Genomic DNA, 16,682 nt, shown 5'->3' with positions numbered 1-16,682 from the left:
ACAAAACCCTGTTTTTAATCTCTTTAGAATAGTGCATCTATATCAGATTGGAGGCTTTTATTATTTCTCAGATTACCATCTCTTACATTTAATAGCGCATCTTCTCTACAGCGAAGGGAGAAAATGGGCGTAATGGTGAGAGGAAAATGCAATCGAGATGTCAGACAAGCACCCGATTAACCACTTACAGAAGCAGTCTCTGCATTACAGCTACACCATGCCATCTCACTTTTCCACTCGGCCTGATCCTTCAAACATTACTGGCCACAAGGTATTGATTTTCCATTCTTCTCAATATCGTGTTGCTGTTAATAGAATTTACGCCAGACTATCAATGTTTCAAGGAGGCCTGCCCCTCCCTCCTCTTAGCGTACTGTCAGGATCTTGTCACCCACAGACAGGGCACACTCACACTGTTCCAGTTGGGAGTTCATACCTGAGAGAGAAAACATGGAAATTGGCAAAACAGGCAGACATGAAATTTGTTTTGGTGGCAGTTTGGATAGATACCGGCAGCAGAAGAGGTGAGTCAAAAGCTGTTGCACTTTTTTTGTGATTAACAAAAGATACATGAGTTTATGTGCAAATTATTTGGGGTTGAAATATGTCACCTACTTGACTGTGGTATACGTTTCTTACAGAAAATTGTGTGTCAAATCAAATCAAACCACTCTGCTATAGACAGTAAATCTTGTCAGGTGTAACTTTGCCTGCAGTAATGTGTAACTTCTTTTGGACTGAGGCATGAAAACTAAACTAATAATTCTCTAATATGCATAGCATTCAAAGTACAATGCATATTGTTTATTTGGAACAGTGGTGACAAAATTGAAAAAGTTGCGTAGGGAGTTATATTTCAAACTAGTAACTAATGGCTGAATTTCTTTTTATTTTTTTTGATAAATTTCTATTCAGCCATGATCACATGCAAAAACCAATTATGCTGCATATTGTCGGGCTAATAATACCCTAATCCATGGCATTAGAAATGATGCGTGCGCTCACAAATTCTGGCCAAGAGGCTTGGAGCCCAGCCTGCAGCAACACTGAGCTCCTGATTCAAGTGACAGCGTCGGCTTGGTGACCTTAGCAGCTTTCCATGGGCACATTGATTTTTCTCCCACATTACAGATAATTGCTGGATGCTGTGAATCCTATCCTCCCCGGGCAGCAGGGAGGAGCTTCTGTAGTGTGTTGACACAAGAGTGGCTATCTGATTTGAGGAACGTGATATCCTGGGATCTTATTGAGTGCGATTGACTTCTGTGTACTTCCTGTCTATGGCATGAGTATATTTAACAACTTGTTTTTAGCTGCTGGTGTTGTAAATGCTCTGTATTACTGACAAGGCACATTGGTTAAATTGTGTAATTAAAATAAATAAATAAATACAAGACTGTCTTTTAGACTTAATGAGAACAAGGGCTCTGTCCAACTGCCTTTAATACCATTTCAATTTGTTTAATTAATTATGATGAATTACCTGTGGCAAGGCAATATGGCAATGTAGATAATTATAACGAATAAGATTTGCAGGCAAATAGTGTAAATCACATTATCGCGAAAAAATGAGCTTGACAGCTTTTTCAAATAGATTTGCAACATAAAGGTTGAGCCAAGCAGTTGCTTTTATTATATCAATATGATTTTTGTTCTGCATGGAACCACTCTCATCATTTTATGCAAATGAATGCATCTACTGTTTGTTCTGCTCCACAAAGTAATGAAAAAGTCACTTTTATTGTTATTATGTGAGGCAAAATCTGCTTTGATGGACTGGAAACCAACTTGTGCCACTTTCGGGTCTTTTGCTTGTAGATGTAACGGCACCTTTTGCTTAGTTTGAATTTTATTATTTGACTTTTTGTTTCTTACCTATTTTAGAGCATTGCACTTAAGTCTGTTGGACTAAATAACTAGAAGGACACTAGCAGAGCAAATCTCCTGCCAAGGCCAATGTCAATGCAAAGATGCATTAGGCTTTTTTTTTGCCCGTTAAAAACTAAATGTTGCAGTCATATAAGATGCCAGTGCAATTTGCAAAGGAGCATGGCATTTTACATTGTTCTAAGAAATCAGATTGGCTAGCCACCCACACTCAGTGAACAGCACAATAAATCAAATGAGTACAGAAAGCACACTGCCTATCATCAACATCTTAAATCATCCCTGTTATAACCCCAAGACAACATGCTAAATGTGATTCTTAGTCATGTACACTGTGCAGGGTCATTGCACTTTGCACATCCCCTGTCCCCACTCTAAGTGCTGCGGCCTGTTTGTCATGGAAAAACAGGCCACTGATGCATGGCGCTGTGGCCCAAGGGCGAGCAGTCGGCCACATGATTGGATGGATTCATGTGTGGTATTTATCTCACAGAAAGGTCTGCTTTTGTCTGCTTTAACTAGACACAGCACTCCTTCCTGGCCATATGGCCGTGCCTAGATCCTTGATATACATAAACAAAAACTGTCCTCAGTTGGCAATGTGCACACATAACTACAGCAATAATCTGGTGCAATATATATATAAAAAAAAACACCCAGCACGCCCCTGCGGGCGGTTTATCCTTCAAGCTCGGGTCCTCTACCAGAGGCCTGGGAGCTTGAGGGTCCTGCGCAGTATCTTAGCTGTTCCCAGGACTGCGCTCTTCTGGACAGAGATCTCCGATGTTGTTCCCGGGATCTGCTGGAGCCACTCGCCTAGCTTGGGAGTCACCGCACCTAGTGCTCCGATTACCACGGGGACCACCGTTACCTTCACCCTCCACATCCTCTCGAGCTCTTCTCTGAGCCCTTGGTATTTCTCCAGCTTCTCGTGTTCCTTCTTCCTGATATTGCTGTCATTCGGAACCGCTACATCGATCACTACGGCCATCTTCTTCTGTTTGTCTACCACCACTATGTCCGGTTGGTTAGCCACCACCATTTTGTCCGTCTGTATCTGGAAGTCCCACAGGATCTTAGCTCGGTCATTCTCCACCACCCTTGGGGGCATCTCCCATTTTGACTTCGGGACTTCCAGGTTATACTCGGCACAGATGTTCCTGTACACTATGCCGGCCACTTGGTTATGGCGTTCCATGTATGCCTTGCCTGCTAGCATCTTGCACCCTGCTGTTATGTGCTGGATTGTCTCTGGGGCATCTTTACACAGCCTGCACCTGGGGTCTTGCCTGGTGTGATAGACCCCAGCCTCTATGGATCTTGTGCTCAGAGCTTGTTCTTGTGCTGCCATGATTAGTGCCTCTGTGCTGTCTTTCAGTCCAGCTTTGTCCAGCCACTGGTAGGATTTCTGGATATCAGCCACCTCCTCTATCTGCCGGTGGTACATACCGTGCATATATATATATATATATATATATATATATATATATATATATATATATATATATATATGTGTATATAAAGAAATATTTTTTATGAAAAACAGGCCCAGACTTTCTGTTGCACTTTCTTGTTGTTATTTAGGAAGCTGAACTTTCACTTGTAGTAGACCACTGTGTGTACTTGCCATGGGATGTGTTATGCAAGCAGCTCCATTTGCTTGCAGAGGCAAAGACACGTGCCTCGGTTCATAACTAATGGAAGACTGTGTATGCCATTCATGCATGAGAGAATCAACATGGTATAATCCCGCGTGAACTATCATGACAGCACAATGCAGCGGTTTTGTGAGAAAATGCCATAAAAGCCTAAAATGTTAACAAAAACACCACGCATACACAGTTTAACAGGCTACATTATTGTACTTTTTTAAGGAAAGACTAGTATGAATAATGAAATAATGGATATATTAGATAAAAATAATACTGTATCGTGCTACTGTATAATATTGAGGTTAAGATCTAATTCATTGGTTTATATAGGATTTAGGTTAGGCTCTGTTAGGGGTGACAGTTGGCAGGCAGCTAGTGATAGAGTTTGGATTATGCTTGAAGCTTAATTTTTAAGCTCTCATGGATGATAAAACACATGCCATTTCCAAATGCCTCAAACAGGGATAAGATAAATATTTCAGATAATGTAATTTCGTAGTAAGCTGAGACTATAGTGCAAGCAGTGATGTTTATAGCAGTCTGAACGGGAAAAACTGGAAAATCTTAACTTGGCATGACGAGTCAAGTAAGGATGAAATATGAAAACACCACAGGTGTGATCACCCAAACGAAATATGTTTTTCATGAGAGCCTTGCTCATCGAGGCAGCTTTAACCAGCACAGCACCCCATTGGAGCCCAGCTGTTCAGCATTGATCTCTCTGTGTTTTCTGGTGCACCGGACCGGAATGTGATGTTATTTCATTACTGAGGCAGAAGCGACAAGCTCGGTCTCCGCCTCCAGGGCACTGGCCACTCACTTGGACAGGGGCACTGTATGTAATAATAACTGAATGGCTTAGTCAGGCGGAGTGCAGTTGACTATTAAAAATCCAAATCAAGCAGCGAGAAACTCTGGAGTCAGGAGGAAGGACGGGAGCATGCATCAGTGAAGAAGGCTTAAAAGGCCTGGACAGGAAAAACAGAAACAAGCACTGCTTTAAATTTGATTAGACTTGTCACCAGCAATGGACCCAGATGACAATGAACTCGGCATCTTCACTGTTATTCAGTGAGTACAGTGCTGTGGATTGGTGTGTTTTTTTTTAGTATTTCATATGTCAGTGAGAACTAGTTGGTGTAATCATAAAGATAAACATATTTGTATGTTCTAGAGGGCATTTCATTACCTTTTAGCTTTTTCCTTGACTTAAGAATTGATTGTGGTTGTTGCTGTGTATTGATTTAAGGTCATGGGTTGGCCAACTTACTTTTTACCAATACATTGCAATCATATTTCTGTGGGTGTGAAAGACAAATAGTGTTTACAACTTATATAAAAACGTTTTATTTTACATCTTTGCATTTTGTAGTAGAATGGTGACAGTAGGGGGTTGAGGTTATCCACTCAAATGCCAGTGTATAACAGGTGCTACACAAAGTTATGTAACTGCAGTTTCCTCATAGATTAAGATAAGATAAGATAAGATAAGATAACCTTTATTAGTCCCACACGTGGGAAATTTGTTTTGTCACAGCAGGAAGTGGACAGTGCAAAAGTTATGAGGCAAAAATTAGAATACAATAAGAATAAATACAGTACACAACTGTACAGAATAGAATAAAATACTATATACAGTAGAATAAAATAAAATAAATATACAATAAGATAAAAATAGAATACAAATACAAATACTATATACAACTGAGTAAAAATACAACGATGACAGAAAGGATTATTGCACTTAGTATTATTGCATATGTATGGATGTGTGTGCTTGATCAGTTAAAGTCTTTATTATGGAGTCTGACAGCAGTGGGGAGGAAAGACCTGCGAAATCTCTCCGTCCCACACCGTGGGTGCCGCAGTCTCCCACTGAAGGAGCTGCTCAGTGCTGTCACAGTCTGCTGCATGGGGAGGGAGATGTTGTCCAACAGGGATGACAGCTTAGCCGCCGTTCTCCTGTCACTCACCACCTCCACTGGGTCCAGAGGGTATCCTAGAACAGAGCTGGCCCTTCAGATCACCCTGTTCAGTCTCTTCCTGTCCCCAGCAGAGATGCTGCCGCCCCAGCAGACCACGCCATAAAAGATAGCAGAAGCCACAACAGAGTCATAGAAGGTCTTCAGGAGTGGGCCCTCCACCCCAAACGACCTGAGTCTCCGCAGCAGGTACAGCCTGCTCTGCCCTTTCCTGTAGAGGGCGTCTGAGTTATGAGTCCAGTCCAGTCTATTGTTCAGATGAACACCAAGGTACCTGTAGCTGTCCACAGCCTCAATGTCCATACCTTGGATGTTCAGTGGTTGCAGTGGAGAATGCTTGTGCCTGCGGAAGTCTACCACCAGTTCCTTGGTTTTACTGGCGTTGATCTGGAGGTAGTTCAGCTGGCACCAGTCCACAAAGTCTTGGGTCAGACCTCTGTACTCCTTGTCGTCCCCATCAGTGATGAGGCCGACTATTGCAGAGTCATCAGAGAACTTCTGCAGGAAGCACTGGGTGGAATTGTGGGAGAAGTCTGCAGTGTAGATGGTGAAGAGGAACGGAGCCAGAACCGTTCCCTGTGGGGCCCCCGTACTGCAGACGACCCTGTCCGACACACAGCCCTGAGTCCTCACATACTGTGGTCGGTCGGTGAGGTAGTCCAGGATCCAGGTAGTGAGGTGATGGTCCACTCCAGAGTTCTCCAGCTTGTCCTTCAGAACCGAGGGAAGAATGGTGTTGAAGGCACTGGAGAAATCAAAGAACATGATTCTCACAGTGCTTCCAGCGGTCTCCAGGTGAGCGAGGGAACGATGTAGGAGGTGAATGACGGCATCATCCGCTCCAATGCCAGGCTGGTAGGCAAACTGAAGTGGGTCCAGTGATGAGCTTATTAGGCGCCGAAGCTGAGCCAGGACCAACCGCTCCAGGGTCTTCATCAGGTGGGATGTCAGAGCCACCGGCCTGTAGCTGTTGAGGTCCTTGGGGCATGAAGTCTTTGGCACTGGTACAACACAGGAGGTTTTCCAGAGCTGTGGGACTCTTCCCAACCTCAGGCTCAGGTTGAAGAGGTGCTCCATCACCCCACACAGTTGGTCCGTGCAGGACCTGACGACCCTCGAGCTGATGCCATCTGGACCCGCTGCCTTAATAGGGCTTCTTTACAGCCAAACTTTAGTATGTTTGATGAATTCAGTCCACACAGCTGAGAGGTCATGTTATTATGGAAGCTTACTCACTGGCTTTGTTTACTGAAAAATTTAAACCTGCAATTAGACATTTTTTGGTTACTTGAGGGTAGTCATTGAAAGCAAGCCATGAACGCAGTATCGGAATATCGTGACTTTGGCTAAAATAGCAATTAATAACTAACATCATCCAGCACTTACAGAGCAACATTACCATTTTTTAAAGATAAATTTGAAGCCTAAAAGTCCAAATAATGAGCTTAAACTTACTGCAAAGCTCCATGAAGTTGCAGAAGGTTTAGGTGAGGATGTTCTGTAAGTTCAGTGTCATGAATTCCAGACACGTTCACATTATTCTAGTAAAAGTAAAAATGATGATATTAGAGCCATAGTGGCTGAAAGCAGCCTTGTCATTGGTATCCGGACCCTATGAACTACTAAGTGATACTGCAAATAAGAGATATTTAGACATAATGAGTCTACAGACAAGTGTTCAGTGTAAGAATTTTCAATAAGGTGTGATGCGTGCTTTTCTCCTGCTGTTTTTTTGTTTTTGTTTTTTTGGTATTTAGTCACACTTCTTATCCTATGACAGAACCTTGTGCCTGTGAATTATTGCCTGGGACTTCAGTTGTTTCTGAAAGTGCTCCAGTGATAAATACAGTGGGGCAAAAAAGTATTTAGTCAGCCACCGATTGTGCAAGTTCCCCCACCTAAAATGATGACAGAGGTCAGTAATTTGCACCAGAGGTACACTTCAACTGTGAGAGACAGAATGTGAAAAAAAAATCCATGAATCCACATGGTAGGATTTGTAAAGAATTTATTCGTAAATCAGGGTGGAAAATAAGTATTTGGTCAATAACAAAAATACAACTCAATACTTTGTAACATAACCTTTGTTGGCAATAACAGAGGTCAAACGTTTACTATAGGTCTATACCAGGTTTGCACACACAGTAGCTGGTATTTTGGCCCATTCCTCCATGCAGATCTTCTCGAGAGCAGTGATGTTTTGGGGCTGTCGCCGAGCAACACGGACTTTCAACTCCCGCCACAGATTTTCTATGGGGTTGAGGTCTGGAGACTGGCTAGGCCACTCCAGGACTTTCAAATGCTTCTTACGGAGCCACTCCTTTGTTGCCCGGGCGGTGTGTTTTGGATCATTGTCATGTTGGAAGACCCAGCCTCGTTTCATCTTCAAAGTTCTCACTGATGGAAGGAGGTTTTGGCTCAAAATCTCACGATACATGGCCCCATTCATTCTGTCCTTAACACGGATCAGTCGTCCTGTCCCCTTGGCAGAAAAACAGCCCCATAGCATGATGTTTCCACCCCCATGCGTCACAGTAGGTATGGTGTTCTTGGGATGCAACTCAGTATTCTTCTTCCTCCAAACACGACGAGTTGAGTTTATACCAAAAAGTTCTACTTTGGTTTCATCTGACCACATGACATTCTCCCAATCCTCTGCTGTATCATCCATGTGCTCTCTGGCAAACTTCAGACGGGCCTGGACATGCACTGGCTTCAGCAGCGGGACACGTCTGGCACTGCGGGATTTGATTCCCTGCCGTTGTAGTGTGTTACTGATGGTGACCTTTGTCACTTTGGTCCCAGCTCTCTGCAGGTCATTCACCAGGTCCCCCCGTGTGGTTCTGGGATCTTTGCTCACCGTTCTCATGATCATTTTGACCCCACGGGATGAGATCTTGCGTGGAGCCCCAGATCGAGGGAGATTATCAGTGGTCTTGTATGTCTTCCATTTTCTGATGATTGCTCCCACAGTTGATTTTTTCACACCAAGCTGCTTGCCTATTGTAGATTCACTCTTCCCAGTCTGGTGCAGGTCTACAATACTTTTCCTGGTGTCCTTCGAAAGCTCTTTGGTCTTGGCCATGGCGGAGTTTGGAGTCTGACTGTTTGAGGCTGTGGACAGGTGTCTTTTATACAGATGATGAGTTCAAACAGGTGCCATTCATACAGGTAACGAGTGGGGGACAGAAAAGCTTCTTACAGAAGATGTTACAGGTCTGTGAGAGCCAGAGATCTTCCTTGTTTGAGGTGACCAAATACTTATTTTCCACCCTGATTTACGAATAAATTCTTTACAAATCCTACCATGTGGATTCATGGATTTTTTTTCACATTCTGTCTCTCACAGTTGAAGTGTACCTCTGGTGCAAATTACTGACCTCTGTCATCATTTTAAGTGGGGGAACTTGCACAATCGGTGGCTGACTAAATACTTTTTTGCCCCACTGTATCTTGCTGTATTATCCTCATTGAGCTGAAGTAAGCTCTGATTATTGCTGAAAAAAAACCCCCATCTGAATGGAATCCGTATAGTGTCATGAGAAACAACAATGTAGAGTTGGGAATCATCGTCATAAATCTAAAACTATTGGCATGTCTTTTGATGACAACACCAGAAAACAAGCATGAAAAACAGTGAAAATAAAATGTCCCAGGATCGAGCCTCGTGTCACTATGGAAGTTTGTTTCGAACACTGAAAAAAAGAAAGAAATTGCAGGCTAAGTCATCTAAATAAAGGTGGTATGGTATGGTATATCAAAAAAGTGTCTCGAAATGTAGACTTACTTTTGTAGAACTCTGACAGACAAAAAAACGAAAGAAAAAACAACAGTGGTGGAACAATCTTCTATATGTCAGTTGATGGGTTTATTTTTTTGAGGCATATGTATTTTTGGGGCACAATGAAAATGCTATCTAGCTGTGAATTAGGACCTGTTGTCTGTGGGCCGTCTATGACAATACAGTCAACTGTGACCTGCACTGGGGTCAGGTAGAACAAGGACAGGGATTTTTATTTATTTATTTATTTATTGGTCTATTCAAGTCGATACCAACACCATTTACAATCTCTATCCCTACTAAAGCCATTTCTGTGCTCTGATGGGCCCAAAGGCCTGATTGGAAGTTTTCCAAAATATAGTATGAGTAAAGAAAATAATTTAGCTGCTCAAAAACCTCTGAGCCTAAACGTTTAAGGGGACCGTTGAATTAAGCTTGTTTTTCTTTAGCTGTTTTACCATAGTGGCCTCATATGCAGTTGTTTTTAGGCTAATATAACATATCACTTCTCGTGTTAGTGATAGCAGGCCTGGAGGTGGCTATCTAGTCCCTGAAGTCTGCTGCAAACATTTCTAACCTGGTTCTTAATAAATGGATGCACCAAAACATGACCTACCCTTGACCCACAAAAACATGTTTTAATAACCTGCAGGTTAACCACTCACACAGATAACTATGGTGATGAGCTTACTGGCAGTATCCCCATTATGCAGCTTTATTCACTCCACACAAAATAGGCGACAGCCTCCAAGTATTACTTTGAACTTTATCAGCAGGTGTAGTGAAACTGGCAAACCAAATCCGTAATCTTTTTAAAGCGTAGCACAACTCAGCCAGGTAACACTTCACTTCTTATCCCAATTAGTCACACCACTGAATATTCATAGCAAAACGGCGTTCAGATCTTTAAACTCTCCCCTAAAAGCTGTTTAATTCACTGAATAAATCATCCGCAGCCAAGGCGTAATTAGTGTCGCACTAAGAGACTGCGAAAGTTGAGGTTCTGAGGTGGCTCACAGGCAAACACTCACAAACAAACCAAACTCTGCAGATGAGGGCGTTGTCTAAGGGCAGTTTGCTGTAGTGGCTCCTCAAACACATGTTGTGATCCAGAGGGAACTAATGCGAAGTTCAGAGGGTAGCGGAGGCTACACAGTCACATCACTGCACTGTGCAAAATGAGAAAACATGAAAACATGATGTCACAGCAGGCCTTACCTTGTATCCAGAAAAAAATGTATTCTGAATGGTTTTTTTTTTTAAAGAAATCCTGTGTTATCTAGAATCATTTGCAACATTTAGTGGTTTTACTTTTATTATTTTTTAAGGCAGTCGTCCACAGGCAGTACTTACAAAATTAAAGCAGTGAAGGTTTTAAATGGCCAAGTGTGCCAGAAAGGCTGAAATCAGCTGTTTTAAAAGGGACTCAGCGAGGGGGAGAGCAAGGGATCAGTAGGGCAGCGGGGCTTTATCGGTCAAAGCTTCAGCCATAGTCGCCTTATATCACGCTTCTGTCTGACCCTAATATTCTCTGCCACTCGTGTTGGCCTCTGGGCCACAAACCCAAATGGACAAACATAACTGTCTAAAATATGCTGAGTCTCTCAATCTTTGTGCCACAGGACACTGCAGTTGAATTTGAAGCAAATTGTCAGACACGCTCTCTGTTCTGCTCTTCAGTGCATCTTTACCATCTCATCCAAAAAAAAAAGGACTGGCTGTATTTTTTCAGACATGTATCATCAGCCAAATGTTGTTCGGATTGCTCAAGATGCTTCAGTCCAACAATTTAGAATCAGATTGTAACAGTAACATTTTCGAAATGATAGCTAGATAGATCAAAAAATCATAGGCAAAGCACTTTTTTGGGGTTTTCATTCTTCTTTTCTTTGTTTTCTTTTAGTTGGATGGTTTATGACAAAGTAGCACAAAAATGCCAAAGGAAAAAAAACAGCTATATGGATGTTCAAATCTAAAACTCTTAAGTAGATATTCAGATCAACAGCAGTTCACCTGGGCTCACGCTCACTCACCGGGAGGCTCACCCATTTTTACCCATTAAGTTGTATCTTTTCTGTGGCAGCAAACATGCCTAAGCCTGACCCTGAGTGGAAGTGACAACATACTTTATTTTATGTATCACTCTCAGCAAAGGCACACTGACTCACTCTGAAGAGCCTTATAAGTTGTGGCATTTTAATATAGGATCCTTGGTACTTGATTGTGGAAACACAAGTTGTAGCTTGAATGAATTTTCTCAACTAGAATCAAACACTATTTGTATTCTGTGTATGCATTTATTTATCCTTTGCTACCTGCCATTCTTATTACCTGTTTTTTATTCTCCAATTCTCTTGTTCATGTTCCGAGCAGTGAACTAGATAAAAGACTCTCCTTTTAACTCTTGGATCATTTTGCCTATACTGTGATTAAAATGGAAAATCTGAGAATTGGGCAGTTTTTAGTTTATTTACTTTTGTCGAGCTTTTATTCTTTTTAATGCCAGCAGGTCTTTATATAATATATTTGATGTTGGTCTTGTGCTATTTTCTTTTATCCAAACTTTCAGATCCACATGAATAAGTGTGAGGCCTCCCTGGATCAGAGAGAAAGCTAATTGGCTCTTGGTGGTTTTCAGTAGAGGTGTTTGATCTGAGGTATTTCATTTATGAAGAGTAGTTCTTCCTCCTTGGGTTACTAGACCTTGTGGTGATCTGCGAATGCAATGGATATGTGGCATTGAGGCATTTTTTAAACATCTGAACCATTTGAAATTCCAACAGCCTCCTGCTTCGGCACTCTGGGCATTACTAACAACATAAGACAGATCCTGTTATCATGACATGTTAAAGTCATGCTTTTCTTTTAAGATAAGTGCATTAACTCTTTATTTATTTGAATTGGACGATACTATTAAAATGTTTGACCTCACATGAATTGCATCAATTAGAGTGAGCATTTAGCTGCCGAACTGGTTTGAAAGGTCAAAACAAATGCACTGTACAGTATAGGAATTATAATGTGCAGCTGTGATGCAGAGACCTCATCTGGGGAGGGGACACATAAGGTCCTCACAACTCTTCAGCTGCTCTTGCTACTCCTCTGTTGCATATAATGTGCACATGATGCGTTGCCAGCTTTTATTTAATCCTTCCTGCTCTTTTCAACCTTTTCTCGCTTTATGGAAAGACCCACATGTAGCTTGATCAGACTGTTTTTCAAGCAATTCTTAGAATCCAGATCCATCCTTAACTAGAAATTCTTGTGCCTTTGCTACTAAGCACACACACAAACATCACAAATCCTCTCACATTCCTCTTTCCACTCTCATCACCCACAACCACCGCCATACATGTCCCTCCCTCCCTCTGCCCCTCGCTCTGGCTCTCTCTGCCTCTCTCCAAAGCTGTTGTTACTGTGCGGCTCCTGCACATCATTCCAGCGCGATGGAAATTAAATGAAGGTGGCTTAACGCAGCTAACAGAGGCATGCTTTGAAGGATGTAACCAGGGGAAGCTGCACTGCCAGATCCTTTTCCATGGGCTATGGATTTGTGTTGCTGAGGCGAGGACACGGGAATCACTCAGCCATGCAGAAGCACAGACAACAGGACTAATCTCTCCTCCTGACTTGTGGAAGCTCCACTTTTTCCCCCTTAAATTATTTATTCTCTATTGCCAAAGAGTGTGAGGGATAATGGGGCCAGAGTGAAGTAGATGGTGAATCTGTAGCCTTGACTGCAGTCTGCAGCACACATGGATGTGTTCAGCTTTGTGAAGATGCCAAAGCTGTCAGGGTGAGTCCAACGAATGCTGCTATGAATTTGCCAGTCTGTGGATTTGCCTGTTCGTTCTGTAGCAGCCGGCGTTTTGTATGTTCAAAGGCATGATTCAGATCACATGTTGAAAGTGTTATTAAAAATGCTGAGTTATTGATTTGTTCAAGAGAGCAAGTTGTGCAGTCACGTATGATGTGAAATGAATGAGCAAGTGAGAGAGATGGCAGTGGGGGTGGATGCAATTGGTGATGCGATTCATGTGTCTAAACTGTACGTATCTAAGTTCATAAATATTGCAGACAGTGGACACGGTTACTGCTCGAGTATTATGTAATATAAGGTAACCATAGATATTATGAAACATGAGAAGAAGCAGCAGAGGATGTTGCAAAATTTCAGATTATTCCAGGAAATTGAGTCATAGCAGTGATTGCTAGTTCTCAGCAGAGTTTTAAGTCATTTTCATTTTGAGTCAGTTTAGGGTACTGATCATAGCTTTCTCAAATGTTTTAATTCTGCCTAGAGTTATGACATATGAGTGGTTTTTTATCTTTAAAATCAAAATACCTGTGCCCTGAACAGGAAGAACATTTACAGTTGCTAAAGAGCCGTTTAAATCATGACACTTTGCAATTAAAATTAAAAGACAGCACATTTCGGTTTACACATTTACTTCCTTCATGTGGGTCATTTTCATTTGTGACAGATTCATAGTTTCATATTGGTTTTGTTTTAGAAGAAGTCATTAGAAGCAATGATAATGCAAAGCATAGATTAAAATAAGTCCTGAGGAATTCATTCGTCGACGGGGCTTACACCTCACCTTGCACGCACATGGGTCTGCTAGATTGAGTTGATCTCCCCCAGTGGACATTAATCCTCCTAGGGGATTTGGCTCCATTAGAGGCACCACGGACCACTGATGAGAAGAACAGCTGATCACAAACAAGATACATTAAACAAGCTACTGTGTGTCACAGAAATGTATATTAGGAGCGTATCATTTCACTTATGAGTCATCACTGAACTGCACTGGCAATTTTTCATTAGTTCTTTGTTTATGGAAAAAGACATGCATCAAAAATACTAGCGTTGCACCTCAGTATTCGGTTTATTTACGAGGCCCTTTTTCATAACATTTCAGCTGGAAATCAAACAGGTAGCAGTGATTTTCCATCGTCGTACAGAAACACTGCTTTCTATTTAGTATCCCTCCATGGCAGCAATGATGCGGCTCCCAGTGGACCACCACCATCACTGCATCCTGTCACTGTTAATAATGCCACACAATGCTAACCCTGACTATGAGTTACCACTTCTACAGAAGCATTCCCCTCCCTTTGTTGTTGCTGATGTTTGTCTCCCTCTCATCTACCATTAGGAATTTAAGTCAGCACGAGTCTGTATTTCACAGCGAAACCCACTGTATTTATTCAGAGAGCTACAAGAAAGGCAAGAAAGGCTCCCCTCATTGTCTCTTCCTCCTGCCTTGCAACACCCCCAGATGTGTCTTCTATCAGAAACAAAGGGTTGATATAGCTTTCATTTTCTTCTTTCTCTGTTGTTTTAAAAATCAAGCTAGCATTTCCACTTGTTTAAGGTTTTGTAACAAGATACAAAGCAATGATGTCCTCTTTGAAGTTGCTGCTTTTCTTTAGCTTTTAAGAACTTATTTTCCTGGAAATTACAGTTACACTTTTGATTTTCTCTAAATATAAGCAGCAGCGATAGGCAGACAGGGCTTTCCTGAATCAACTGGGTTGCTAAAAGGTGTACAGCAATCTGTAGCTGTTTGCTGAGCATGCTCATATATGAAAAAAACAGCTAGAATATTGTTCACTGCATCTTGTTGGAGCTATATTTAGTCACTCTTATATAAATGATGGCTATGTTCATTAAATGTGCATGTTTTCCCGCAACCAAGTAATGCAGAACAACAGCTAAAGCTAATTTACTTGGACTGTGTGACTTCATGCTTGTGCTGCTCACTTGGATCATTTCTGGCTGTGTTTTCCCAAAAAAAATCTATAATGTGAGCCATTGTTCAACATGTTTTGACTGCAAACTTTATTCACAGGAAATCACTGGTCTGGACACAAATTGATTAGCCTAAATGTTCATCAGAGTACACACAGACCAAAAGATCTGTCATACTTAGCGTTCAAATCAGAAGCTCTCAGGGAAGAGTAGAGCAGAAAGGACTCTGGGTCAGAAATGGTAGCCAGCTGGCTGGTGGATGAGGTCTTAGGCAACTATTTATTATGTTGCGTGCTGTAGAGCTTTTAGCGTAAAAGCAGTGAGTAGCACAAAGAGGTGCAGGAGCATTCATGTCTAGTTCAGCACCCACAGGGTAAGTTCATCACTATATTTGGTTAATGCTTTCTATAGAGAGCTATAGCACAAAGGATGGCTGGGGGAAATGCAGTGTAATAACAAAAAACACAGATTTCTTTGTTTAGCTTTGAATATCTTTTACTGCTGGATTTATCATTTCAACCAATTCAATCAAATGTAGTAAGGTCTACTACTCGGCTGGGAAACGCATTGTGTGTATGCAATCATGCACATTAAGATTCTGATTAGATATTTAGTGATATGCTCTGTGTTTCCTACATTTTAAGTGCTACTGCAGACTATATCAAGCTTTCAAATAGTAGCTCTTTTGTAAGATAATGGTGTTTTGTCATTTAACAGGTAAACAGTGGGACATCGAGGTTCCTTTACTCACTGTAACATAGCAGGGGGATCACAGTGGGTAGGCTGTTTCCCAGATGCTTTTTTATACCCACCCAGAGGAGATTAACTAACCAAAAAACGTTTCTATATAGAGGCACCAGAGAGCTGCTCAGGATAGTGCGGTTGCCCATGGCAACAATATCAGTGCTTACGAAGACAAACACAGAAATACAATATTCATTTAGAGTAATGGGGAAAACAGACACTCTTATTCTGGAGTGAGTGTTATTGTGCAGACAATTTCAATATTATTGTATAATGGCATTATATGGGACAGAGAAGAAATTTTAATCACCCAGGCAGTTTGATTTTTGGCTGCGTTAATGCGATGTGGTCATGGGAAAGTCATTTCTTGCAGAGTAGAAAAACAGTGATTTCTTCTGTGACGTCAAATAGATGCAATGTGGAGCAGCAAAGAAAGCATTTATGTACATAAAAGCGAGCAGTTTGTTCAAAGATTAGTAGTTCCGTAGCAATAGCCTTCATTTTAATTTTGGTGCGTATACAGCAGCACACAATATAAATCACAGGCTGGACCGTGCTCTTTTGTGCTTTCGTATCGATCAAAGAATTAGAGCCAAGGTGGTGGTTTGGCAAGTCGAACAGAGGGCAGATGTTTACTGAAACAAGAGGCAGTCTCTAAAAGAGGAGCAAAGGAATAGGGCCTTTAATCAGAGTGGTTCCACTCTGTCTGAGCCACTCTGCTCTACTCCCTGGGCTCTCTCCCAGGAGATGGTCATCTCGTCTGCTGTCTCTCCACTGATTTCATATCCAAACAGAATCACATTAGTGGTCTATCTATGCATAACTGTCTGTTTAAATCAAGAGCACTGAGAAAGCAGAATCAGTGCCTCTTCACAGTGTGC

The 16,682-nt window shown here is 41.8% G+C and overlaps 1 protein-coding gene across 3 annotated transcripts in view; it reads left to right on the top strand.

Moving 5' to 3' along the window:
- Positions 1 to 430: 430 nt before the first annotated feature.
- The window catches only part of LOC113007490 (FERM and PDZ domain-containing protein 4-like), a 37,636-nt gene continuing 21,384 nt past the window's right edge, over positions 431 to 16,682 (top strand). The window contains exon 1 of one of the 3 annotated variants that reach the window (XM_026144104.1): positions 431 to 524. In XM_026144104.1, coding sequence (XP_025999889.1) covers positions 451 to 524 — 74 coding nt within the window. In that variant the 5' untranslated portion in view covers positions 431 to 450. Of the gene's footprint in view, positions 525 to 4,326; positions 4,611 to 12,612; positions 13,099 to 16,682 lie in introns of those variants that run through there. The other 2 variants (XM_026144105.1, XM_026144106.1) reach the window with 2 other exon arrangements.

The sequence above is a fragment of the Astatotilapia calliptera genome, chromosome 16, assembly GCF_900246225.1.
Source record: "Astatotilapia calliptera chromosome 16, fAstCal1.2, whole genome shotgun sequence".
NCBI classification, from domain to species: domain Eukaryota; kingdom Metazoa; phylum Chordata; class Actinopteri; order Cichliformes; family Cichlidae; genus Astatotilapia; species Astatotilapia calliptera.
The sequence above is the reverse complement of the archived record's forward strand: the minus strand, read 5'-3'. Positions and strand labels throughout refer to the sequence as shown.